Source organism: Panthera uncia, chromosome D1, assembly GCF_023721935.1.
Source record: "Panthera uncia isolate 11264 chromosome D1, Puncia_PCG_1.0, whole genome shotgun sequence".
NCBI lineage: Eukaryota > Metazoa > Chordata > Mammalia > Carnivora > Felidae > Panthera > Panthera uncia.
Window position 1 is genome coordinate 12778954 of NC_064808.1, and position 13058 is coordinate 12792011.

The window sequence follows — 13058 nt, forward strand, 5'->3', positions numbered from 1 at the left end:
AGTTACAATGTATCCTTCTTTATAAATTATAGAGGGGCGCCTGGGTGGCTCAGTCGGTTAAGCGTCCGACTTCGGCTCAGGTCATGATCTCACGGTCTGTGAGTTCGAGCCGGGCGTCGGGCTCTGTGCTGACCACTCAGAGCCTGGAGCCTGTTTCAGATTCTGTGTCTCCCTCTCTCTCTGACCCTCCCCCGTTCATTCTGTCTCTCTCTGTCTCAAAAAAAATTATAGAAAAGATGTACTTATGAGAACTGGATCCAACTTAACTGCATTTACAGTAAAGTCAACTTTTAATCTACAATGAAAATCTGCAATCTAATGACAAAGCATGAAAGACAGAGGTACAGGAGATTTCCAGTTGTATAGATGTGTGAGTGTGCATTGAGTGTGTAAAGGGTTGGAGGTTAGGTATGTAGGTAGGGTGGATAATTTCTCTTATATACGTTTACACTTTTACATTTGTAGCATCATATGTTCCTTTCACACTGTAAAAATTATTCCTTCTTACAGTAAAACATTCAATCTCTACAGAAGAGTACAAAATAAAAGATTTTCCTCCCTTTTCCCCCCCACCATGATCTTCCGTTGTCTCTTTTCAAAGTTATCACTATTACTGGTTTCTTACGTTTTTGGAAAATTTCTCTATATCTGCAAACCAATGTATGGCTATATATGTACATACACACATAGTTGACTATCATGAGCTAACTTTTAGTCGTTTTTAATACTATACTAATTGCTATGCAGGGGTTTAATTCCATTATCTAAAGGAATGTGATCAGAACTGCTGATTGAGACTTGCTGTCACCTCTCGGACAGAAAAGTCATGATAACAGCTCCAGGACCATGCCTGATGTCCATTTATTCCTCCCCACTCTCAGTAAGACACTTTCCTCCTTCTGCCATAACAGTATACAAAATCTTCCAATTAACTTCTAGATATTAACTCCTGAAGTAGGCAATGAATATCTTTTACAGAAATACATAGCTTGCCTCAAAAGAAATTGTAACTTCGGTAGAGTTTATCAGTGATATCTCAGCCTGCTGGGATCTGGGGTTTTCGTACCTTCCTTCATTTTTGTCTATTAATCGATTTTTTCAGGATGGGACAGATATTTTTCATTTGTATCATAGCTCAAATTTTATCCACAATTGTATTTTACCACAGTTAGTTATTATATACCTAATTTTATTATTAAATCTGCCAACCTGTTTGTCAATATTTTAATGCTAAAGAATGCAAAAGACAAGCTGATTTTTAAAGAGGTTAAGCTTTCAGGTGACTTTGCAGCTACAAAGCATAAGCAGAGCTGAGGAATGTTTACTGAGTACATATAATAAGCCAAGTACTGCTCCAATACCAAGCAAGAACCCCCAAGGAGCTCTAGGATTGCATGGTTTTGTAGAATTCTGTAAAGAGAAAAATCAATGCAATTTGTTAAGTGCTACATAGTATAAGAAAACGGGAGTGCTAATGCAGCAGAGAAAAAAAAGAATGTACTGTGAGTAAATCGAAGTTGGTCTTATATAATTGCAGAAGATGGGGACTGGTTCATTCTTTGTGCACCTGCTCCAGCATACTTATAGCTCCTAGTACAATGTTATGTCAGAGCAGGCAGGATCTGAACAAAATAGGCATTAGAAAATATTCGTGATCACATATGTACATGTTACTTTCAATGAAAAAGGAAAAGCCACGGAACCGTAATCAGTCACTCCCTCAATGGACATGTTTTTCTCAGTCGTATTTCAAAGCTGCTTTTCTACCTGAGAGCTTATTTCTCCTCAATATTTTCTACAAAGTAACATTTTCATATTTACTAATTCTGTATTATTCCATTTAATTGTTTCAAATTTTCTATTACTAGATGTTCTTTAAATATCTTTATCTTGAAATTCAAATTGTGGATGCTGGTAAAACACACATCTAAACAAATCGCTACTTTTGTAAATTTTAACATCTAGTTAATAGTGTGTTGGATTCTACTTAAACAGATACCTAGAGCGCCATTGTTGTTTAAGCAGACACACATATGCAATTATTTAAAACCAGCTCCTTTATTCCAATTTTCCGATTTCAGGGTCCTTGTCTCTATTTTTATAGCCTAGGTTGGCACTAAATGAAGATGCAATGGTTCCTAAATTCTCACTCTACATCCTTGCAAGTTAATTCTGAACTTTCTTTTAATTTATTGAACAGATTTAAGCAACACAGTGATGGAGGAACCTATGTGAAAATAGAGAATATTTACCACACTTCCTTAAGGAACAATAATTACAGGCTATTTTACACTTTGCTTCCTACCTATCTAAGAGATCACGAATCCAACTGGTACTGTGTTAAAGGAAGTCTGATCCATGTGTACTTAAAAAAAATAAACAAATGGTCCCGGGAAAGATATTGCTTTAAGTCTAACATTTTTCTTCACATATCATATATTTCCTGACATCTGAAGAAAGTTTAGATTTTCACACTCACACATACACACACACGAGGGAGAGAAGGAAATAACAATGCTCACCAAAGTTCAAGTACTGTTTTAATGTATGTTGTTTCACTTAATCTGCCCACTAATATTATGATTACAGAATTGCTATTCCCATGTTATTTATTTTTAAATTTCTAAGTGTTTATTTAGTTTTGAGAGAGAGAGAGACAGAGGGAGAGAAAGAGAGATGGAGTGTGAGTCGGGGAGGGGTAGAGAGAGAGGGAGACACAATCCAAAACAGGCTCCGAGCTTTCGGCACAGAGCCCGATGCAGAACCCTGAGATCATTACCTGAGTCAAAGTCGGACTTTTAGCCGACTGAGCCACCCCGGCGCTGTTATCCCCATTTTAAAGATGAGTAGAGACCCACAGATTAATTGCTTACCGAAAATCACATAGCTGAGAAGCCCAAATGTGTCTGGCTTCCACATTTATCATTGCCTTTTCCTTCTATGACATACATTTTTTAAAAAAATTAAGTAATCTCTACACCCAATGTGGGCTTGAAATTACAACCCTGAGATCAAGAGTTGCATGCTCTACCAACTGAGCCAGACTGGAACACTCCCACCCCTGCTTTTTTCTCAATACTGTTTTTTTTTTTTTTTTTTTTTTTTGAGAGAGAGAGAGAGAGAGAGAGAGAGAGAGAGAGGTTGCTCAGACAGGAGTTGGGAGGAAGGCAGAGGGAGAGAAAGAATCTTAATCAGGCTCCACACCCAGCATGGGGAACTATTCAGGGCTCAATCTCATGACCCTGGGATCATGACCTGAGCAGAACTCCAGGTGGATGCTGTCTTTTCTCACTACAGGTTTTTGAAGGGGAAAGTCATGTAAGAAGCAAAACTATCATTTTCTGTATCCCCAAAATATTGTTGATCAGGTAATTGACAGCTGAATGCACACTGAATAATATAATCTACTATGAAAAGACATCCTATTTTATAAGGTATAGACAAATTCAATCTGTTCAATAAAGTGAGCTTTGTAGACAGACCCTGATTCCATCGTTTATCAGCTAAATTAATAGTTAAGAACATAAACTTTGGAATCAGTCTTAGTGAGCAAGTTACTTAGCCTCTCTGCCTCATTTTCTCCTCTGTAGGATAAATACATATAGTATTTTCTCATAAAGAACCTGCATAAAAAAATGGATTAATATATTTGTTGTACACTTGAAATTAAGGTAACATTGTGTGTCAACTATACTCAGATAAAAACATTTTAAAAATACCTATAAAGTACTTAGCACAATGCATGATACATAATATTCACTCAATAAAAGTGAACTGATTATTATTATTATTATTTTAAATTTTTTTAACGTTTATTTATTTTTGAGACAGAGAGAGACAGAGCATGAACGGGGGAGGGGCAGAGAGAGAGGGAGACAAAATCTGAAGCAGGCTCCAGGCTCTGAGCCATCAGCCCAGAGCCCGACGCGGGGCTCAAACTCACAGACCGCGAGATCATGGCCTGAGCTGAAGTTGGACGCTTAACCGACTGAGCCACCCAGGAGCCCCTGATTTTTATTATTAACTATAAAGTTACTTTACCTATTCGAGACTTTGTTTCCTCTCATAGCTTTCTGTATTTTTCTGTTATTACATTTATCATTCTTTATATATACTACCCTTATAGTTTTGGTTAATTAATTAATGTCTGTGTTCTCCATAATCTTGTAAATGCCACAAAGTCAGATATAAAATTTGAAAGCAGTTATTTTTCTAATGCTTAGCCTGGTACATAGTCTATGCTCCCTTAAGAGCCAAATAGGTAATAAACAGATGATAGATAGATAGATAGATATTAGCGAATGTTTACAAATTGGAAATTATAACATTAGTTGTATAAGGTGATGGGAATTGGAACACATATGAGACGCACTGATGGAATCTTAATTGTGTATAATTTATTCACGCATAATTGGTCTATTTTTATTTTCTTAAACAGAATTTCTTTTGAAATGTTCAGGGTAAATCAGACGAAAAGGAACAAATTTAGCTTCCTGAGGTTGACCAGTTGTCCAGTGTTGCCAACTGTTCTTTGCCAACTGTTCTTTGTCTTGTCTACAGTTATTTGTATCTCTTTCTTGTGGAAAACTTGAGCCTAACTCTGTGGATCACCTGCTCATACCATTTTTCACCGATCTGCCAATGCCACACATTTTGGTTAATTTTTTTTTATTGAAAAAGTCTTGTCGTTGATCAATTTATTTGAACAGTGTCACCTTGGTCACATGATCACCTTGGTGTTAACTCAATGTTTTGTCCCTGATGCTGTCTGTGACAATCCCACCCATATGACCCGACCATTTGCTTTTCATGTAGTTACGATATTGGGTCCAAAGTGTTCTACTGTTACATGGCAGCCATTGCCTGTATATTAGATTTCATACAGAGTTGTGTCACATCAGACTTGTTTTCTCAAGAGCTGGCCACATAGAACATTATCATCACATCCTGCCACTCTGTAGCTACTGTAACAGTAAAAATTAGATTTTACCATAAACCATATGGAGACTCCAGAACATGCTTAGGAGTATATGGGAGTGTCAAGTTTTCACTTTTACCAACAAATTTTCAATCTTTCCAGTCATTGTCAACCACATAAACCTCTCTGTTTTTGAATCTAATCCTACAAATGTAGCTGGGTAATGACACCTCCTCGAAAAAATGAGTAGCAAAATTAAAACAGTGTCTCTCTTATATGTTATGACTCTTCTTTTGAACCACCAAATAAGAAAGAGCAAGAGAAAGAATATATTTGAAAATATGATGAAATTACTACATAAATCTGTTATTCATAGCTTGAAAAATCACCAGATGAATAATTTGAAAGACTTATATTGATTATGTTATTATGTAATGTAAAAGCCATGTTTTCTTTAAAAAATTAAGAAAAAACATGCTTTTTTTTTTGGTTTGCCTTTCTTGAGAGAAAGTGGTTCCTTATATGAATAACATAATTGGGGCGCCTGGGTGGCTCAGTCGGTTAAGCGTCCGACTTCAGCTCAGGTCATGATCTCACAGTTTGTGGGTTCAAGTCCTACATCAGGCTTTATGCTGACAGCTCAGAGCCTGGCGCCTGCTTCAGATTCTGTGTCTCCCTCTCTCTCTGCCCCTCCCCTGCTCTCACTCTGTGTCCTTGTCCCCTGTCTCTTTCTCTCTCTCTCTCTCTCTCTCTCTCTCAAAATAAATAAACATTAAAAATTTTTAAATACATACATACATACAGAATAAAAATTTTGTAGAGTAAGTGTCCCAATAATGTCCAACCAAGAGTCAAGAATGGTAGCTAGGTAAGTGACTTACTCCAAATCTTTGGCTTTGAAGACTGATTCCTCTCTTTATAAGTCTTATCTGCCTCACAGCCTACAAGTATGTGTCCAGTGGCAATTTCATTGTCGAATTAATTTTCATGAATGTTAAGGAACACTTAAGAAATAATGTGATGCTCTGATGAATGAGCTTAAGAACTCAGAACACATGTAAAAGTATCCACTGAATTGGGGATTGTAATACATTTAAAATCTTTGTTTGTTCTGATGATCTTGAGTTGGGAGATCTATTATAATAAAATGATTTTTTTTTCCTAGAAGACTTGCTCTATTTAATGACCTTAATGACAGCCAGTTTCACAGAAGCAAGACTATGTTGAGGACAAATTGTCTCTTGCTTAACTGACAGAGATATCTTTGTATGTTTGTGGCCACATGTTCATTTAACGGATTTTTAGAAAAGCTATTGTCTTTTCTAAGGCTCAGTTCCTTCAACTGTAAAATGGGTTTAATAATATTAACTCGAGGGGCACCTGGGTGGCTCAGTTGGTTGAGCATCTGACTTTGGGCTCAAGTCATGATCTCACGGTTTGTGAGTTCGAGCCCCATGTGGGGCTCTATGCTGACAGCTTAGAGCCTGCTTCAGATTCTGTGTCTCTCCCTCTCTCTGCCCCTCCCCTGCTTGCACTCTGTCTCTCTCTCAAAAATAAATAAACATGAAAAAAAATTTTAAAATAATATTAACCTGAGATTTTTAAGTGAGTTTTTGACAAAATCTTATATGAAAAAAGGAGTTCAGTATGTCAAATTTAATGAAGGTTAGGTACTTTATTAATCAAATATATTAAAAACCCTTAACCACTAAGAAATTCAACAGCTGTACAAAGTACACCATGGCTTAGAAAAATAAGGAGTTGGAAACACTGTCAATCATGTGGATAATATAGGGGTCTCCAATTGCTTTCATTTCTTCTTGGCCTTTTCTAAACACAAAACAATAGAAAACAAGTAAAATAAAGGACTAAAATACTCCCCTTTTTAAAAAAAAGTTTTTATTTTTTTTTTAACGTTTATTTATTTTTGAGAGAGCACAAGCAGGGGTGGGACAGAGAGAGAGAGGGACACATAGACTCCGAAGGAGCTCCAAGCTCTGAGCTGTCAGCAAAAAGGCACACGCGGGGCTTGAACCCATGAACCGTGAGACAATGACCTGAGCTGAAGTCGGACACTTAACCGACTTAACCACCCAGTCACTCGTAAAATACTATCCCTTTTTATCAAGTCAATGTATGATCACTGCAATAATACTATATGGTAGAATTTGCTTGTGTCACATTGGTGGACTAGTGAAATAGAAATTCTTTAAGGGGGTGCGTGGGTGGCTCAGTTGGTAAAGCGTCCGACTTCGGCTCAGGTCATGATCTGTGGTTTGTGAGTTCGAGTCCTGCGTAGGGCTCTGTGCTGACAGCTTAGAGCCTAGAGCTTGCCTCAGATTCTGTGGCTTCCCCTCTCTCAGCCCCTCCCATGCTCATGCTCTGTCTGTCTATGTCTCTCAATAATAAATAAATGTTTTTTTTTTTTAAAGAAAGAAATTCTTTAGAATGCAGCTCTTTCTGCTGAGTGATGGAGGCAGTGAGGGGGATGGGCCCAGCAAGGCATGGCAAGCAGTCAGTAAGACCATTACTGACAGAGATGAAGAAGACACAAGAGAGAAGTTTAAGCCATCCCTAATTCCCATGTTAACAGTCCTTGAGCTGTGTCTTCAGGAAATTTTTAATTGACGGAATTGATTGCTTCATCTTGATTTAATACCATAGGGAAAAATAATCACCCTTATAAACACAAGCAACAGTTTCCTTCACTGATTTTTGAAGGCGCATTGGTTTTCCTACTTCCTTATAGGTAGGGCTGTCTATTTTGTGTGTTAGGAATGAGCCAAGGTGTTACTATATATACGTGGAATCCAATTTCTTATTTGGTAGGAATTGATGTGTGGTTGGAAATGGGTACATGGCTACCTAGACAAAAATCAGAGCCAGTCATATGACCAACACAAATGCTCATAATCTGGGTATTTTTCATTCTTCTAAATATTAAACAAAGGGAAGGTAGATGCTAAGGATTTCTTGTGATAGTCTTATATGCCTCACACATGGTCAGATATTTACATACACTCTAAGTTTTAAACTCGTCAGAGAAAAATCCTGCAGCAACATTTTAAAGTGAGAAAACTGAGGCTTATGAAGGTCAAGATAGCTGTAATCACCGAGCTAATGGGCCAGCACAGTTGTACTTTTTCATATCGAATCTGCCAGTTGCAAAACCTATGAGATGAACATAAGTATTAAGGATACTGGAAACATTTTAGCGCAAAATAATTTTTAAAGGTTTGCAAAGCATAAATATACCTTAGGTTATTTTTAAGGAAGGCAGAAGGAAAGAAAAGGGCATGAGCACATAGAAGGGTGCAACATGATGCTTCAGTGCTCTCTAGTAGGAGATAAGAAAAAGATCTTGAGACACCCCATCCATCTACTAAATAACCATTTTTGGACAGATGATGGTTCCTATTATACAGAAAGCTTTTTAGTTTTTCAAAACATCTTAGTTTGTTCACTAGGCAACAGTTGGTCTAGAGCTGAGCTAGAGGATAAGAGCCAGCAAAAGGTGAACTGCTCAGGATAATATGGAGTTCTTGAGGTCATTCCAGGAAAGAAGAGATAAAGCTGAGAAATACTAGTGGGTAAGAAAACAAAAACAAAAACAAAACACAAACAAACAAACAAAAAAAACAGAGATATGTTATGAAGCTGGGGATTAAGTGCTATAAAATAGCTCCTGGAAAAATCCTCTGTGGTTAGGGTAGAGGAGGAGAATTTCAAGAATAAATATGACTAATGGTTAAATTTTATTTTTAAACCATTTTTGTATTATCTTTCCCCTGCATTACAGAGAGTTGCAGTGTGTGTGTGTGTGTGTGTGTGTGTGTGTGTGTACATAGAATGGATGGAAAAAGGTTTACGGCATGTTGAAAAGGTCTCAAGAGGATTACGCTGCGATTATTTAAACACTGCCATCACAATTTTTAAGTCATAACTTTGTCTTTGGGCATAATCTCCGAGGAATCAATTAAATTCTAACTAATAATTATCACTGCAGAGTTTTATCTGACATAGATAAAACTTTCTTCTTTTCAAGAGGAACCTTGTTGACTGAATGGGAAATAAAATCCAAGATTACATATATCTTTGTCTGGGGATCTATATTTCTCTTCTAGTTATAGCTTAATCACTAGATTTTTTTTTTTTTAAGGTGGAAGGGAGAATTTTTTTAATGAATTAGGATCAAACTAGCAATGATTGAGATTCCATCTCCTGAGGGGTTTGTGTTTGTCACAGATTAAAAAAAAATTAGTGTTTATTTAATTTTGAGAGAGAGAGAGAACGAGCGAGCATGAGTGGGGGAGGGACAGAGAGAGAGGGAGACACAGAATCAGAAGCAGGCTCCAGGCTCTGAGCTGCCAGCACAGAGCCTGAGTGGGGCTCAAACCCACACACTGTGAGATCATGACCTGGGCCGAAGTCGGCCGCTTAACTGACTGAGCCACCCAGGTGCCCCATGTGTTTGTCGCAGATTTTAACTGTTTGGCCCACCAAGAGTATTGATTCTAGATTGCCTGTATCTTGAAAACCTATAGGAAATAAGCCATGGTAAAGGCAAATCTGAAGATCAGGATGAGTTCTACAGAGACTTACAGCCATCCTGAAAGTTTAGATTAGTTGGATAATGATTTCCCTTCCCGCAAGGGCGAAACCAAACAGTAGTTAAGTTAGAAGTTTACTTCTCTTTCATATAAAGTTCTGAGCTGGTATGTCGGTTCAGCTCCGTCAACGATTTAGCCGTTGTGACTTACTTTTCTGCCAGCTCATCCATAGGATCCAAGGTAGCTCTGCGCTGTGTCCACAGGAGCTGCCAGCGGGAGGCAGAAAGGAGGGAGGGAAGGGCTAGCCTATGGTGTAAGGGGATGGCGAACAATTGCACACTTCTCTTTCATCACATTCTCTTGCCTACGATCTGCTCTTTGACCATAGAAAATGTAGTCTGAGAATAAACAACGAGAAGGGAAGTTTTGCGGTTGTTTTGCTTGTTTTGTCTTAGCACGGTTGCATAAAGATCAACTATGGCTCCTAGGAGTAACTGACATGGGTGTGGGGCGGGTACTGCTGCCGTCCAGGCTTTGTCAAATCCGTCTGTGGCTGGGGGGTCTCGTTTTGCTCTCCCGTTTTGCTCTCCCGTCTGTTTTCTCAAACGTAGAGGAACATACCGGACCAAGTCATTCTCTGGTCCAGTTCAGATCTGATGGACTGAAAAATTAGCCTCTCCAAACCTATCGGATTGCCTGTAAAAATGCTAAAAGACTTTTTGAAAGCTTGCCTGCGTGCTATGTCAGTAACCACACGTGGTAAAACATTTTATCATCACTCAGCTTTTCAAAGGTTTCTCTTTTCTTCCATCTTTCCCTCCAACTAGAATCTAGTCATTCTAAAATGGGAAGTGTCGATTTCTTCTACCTTACAAAGAATGAATGAAGATGCATATTTAAATTTAGCCCTTAGTTCTCTTTTACAAAGAACCTAAGGAGTTGAGGCGGCATCGTCAGGAAAAATAATTGGTATCAGGAAAAGAACTGCTCCTACGAAGTTCTCAACCACTAATTATATTATTGGGTATATTCATTTAGATAAGTGGTAGATGCTTGTTTATTGGCATTGGTTAGCAAAATCTGGGATGAAAAAAATTGATGTGAAGTGAAGTAAAATATTGAAAACAGATAAAGTAGAAATGCAGATGGGTAAGAAATGTCTTGACAGAAACCAAAAAGGTAAATGGACAAAGAGAAATAAGAGGGATATTTACCAAAGAAAAAGACTTAAAGCCCGCTAGTGACTGGGACCTCGAGATTTAAGTGTGTTTGCTAACATTTAATTGGATACTGTTTCAATTAAACCACTATTTCTAGTGTCTCCTGGGGCCAAAAGTCATAGAAAGGGAGAGAAAAAGCAGGTAAAAAAATCCAAAATGTCATTCTAAGAAAATATTATTATTTTTTTTACCTTTAAAAAATGTTCTGTACTGATCCAAAGTTCTCATGTCCCGTTGAAGGAAATTATGAGAAGAAATTTCACCTTGGTGAATGAGTTCGTTCTTCTTGGACTGACCAGTCACCTGGAATTACAGATTCTCCTCTTCCTGCTGTTTCTGGCCATTTACACGGCCACAGTCGCAGGGAATCTTGGCATGATTGTACTCATCCAGGTCAATGCCCGGCTGCACAAACCCATGTACTTTTTTCTGAGCCACTTATCCTTTGTGGATCTGTGTTTCTCTTCCAATGTGACTCCAAAGATACTGGAGATTTTCTTGTCGGAGAAGAAAACTATTTCTTACCCTGCATGTCTGGTGCAGTGTTACTTTTTTATTGCCTTGGTCCACGTGGAGATCTACATCCTGGCTGTGATGGCCTTTGATCGGTACATGGCCATCTGCAACCCTCTGCTTTATGGCAGCAAGATGTCCAAGAGTGTGTGCACATCCCTTATCACCGGGCCTTATGTGTATGGAGCGCTCACTGGCCTCATGGAAACCATGTGGACTTACAACCTAGCCTTCTGTGGCCCCAATGAAATTAACCACTTCTACTGTGCTGACCCACCACTGATTAAGCTGGCTTGTTCTGACACTTCCAACAAAGAGCTGTCCATGTTTGTTGTGGCTGGATGTAACCTCTCCTTTTCTCTCCTCATCATCCTGATTTCCTACCTTTATATTTTTCCCGCTATCCTGAGGATTCGTGCCACAGAAGGCAGGCACAAAGCTTTTTCCACCTGTGGCTCCCATTTGATAGCTGTCACCATATTCTACGCAACTCTTTTCTTCATGTATCTTAGACCCCCTTCAAAGGAATCTGTGGAACAGGGAAAAATGGTTGCTGTATTTTATACAACGGTAATTCCCATGTTGAACCCCATGATTTATAGCCTTAGGAATAAAGAGGTGAAAGAAGCATTAACCAAAGAGTTGATAAGAAAAAGAAGATTTTCTTAAAAGCTATCACTATTCTTTTGGGTCCCAATTTTTTCTCAACCTTTTTTTCCCGAAGTTACAGGATGGAATTGATGATGCAATGAGAAATAGGGTACAGCAAAGGGGGAACATTACATTTTCAAAGGTTTTAATAATTTTTTTAAAAATCCAAGCACAAATAGTACAATTTCCATTACAAAAGTTTGTGTGTTTGCACTTGCCATTCATTTTTCTTACTAGTTATTTCAATTTCTTTGCTTTATTGTACACATGGTAGCATTACATTTCTCGGTTTTGGATTTAGGTAGAAGGGTGTGACTATTTCTGGACCATGAGTTTTATTAGAATTTATTAGAATTCATATGTGTCCCTTCTCAGTTGAGCATTCAATTGTGAGAAAATCTTTCAGCGTTTTTGTTTTGTTTTGTTTTGTTTTGTTTGCCAGGGTGACCAGCAATATTTACAATGTAAGTTTTAAACATGGGTTCTTGAGTGAGGAAACACGGAAAGTGCCCTCCACCAACTCACAACAGAAATATAGAATGGGTGTGGAGTTCCCTTTGTTATAGGCTACTATATTATGTTGAATTGCTTGTTACCATGTCAACAAGTAGCCTCTTCTTACAGATACAATATTAATTACACAAAATTCAAACTTGTGAATGCATGTAACAGACGTTAAATACCACAACTCTAAAAAAAATCACCTTTGAGATTTTATTTTTTCTAGGATTTTCTGTTTTTACATATATGCATGTTTGTAGTTAAAATTACTTATTGTAATTATTGTTTAAAATTACTCATATAAAGCATATATGCTTTTTTAAAAGTCAAATAATATTATAGGGTTATATGAATTCCCGTGTTACTTCTTCCCCACCCCATCTCCCCATAGACAACATCATCTTGTTATTTTATATGGTAGTAACTTATTTTAAATTATATGTTTATATGGCTATTTTTATTGATTTTTGAATACACACACAATTCACTGGCATCTTTTTACTAAAGATAAAATATTAAAATTCTTCCACCAAACCCTGCATCCCTATCAGTTCTTTCTCCTATTTATAACAGGGTCACATTTGAATTTTTCTTAAATTGATATTTTATTGTTAGAATACTACAAATACGGGGTGTCTGGGTGGCTCAGTCGGTAAGTGTCCGACTTTGGCTCAGATCATGATCTCAGGGTTTGTGAGTCTGAGC

General features: G+C 37.8%; 1 protein-coding gene across 1 annotated transcript; it reads left to right on the top strand.

Annotated features, from left to right (window-relative positions):
* Positions 1-10931: 10931 nt before the first annotated feature.
* LOC125915932 (olfactory receptor 5M8) lies at positions 10932-11870 on the top strand. The gene has a single exon (XM_049622003.1). The coding sequence runs from the start codon at positions 10935-10937 to the stop codon at positions 11868-11870; it is 936 nt and encodes a 311-aa protein (XP_049477960.1). The 5' UTR covers positions 10932-10934.
* Positions 11871-13058: the final 1188 nt, after the last annotated feature.

What these genes read in the sequence shown, in the direction of transcription:
- LOC125915932 (XM_049622003.1), top strand. Translation starts at nt 10,935, where the DNA reads ATGAGAAGAAATTTCACCTTGGTGAATGAGTTCGTTCTTCTTGGACTG.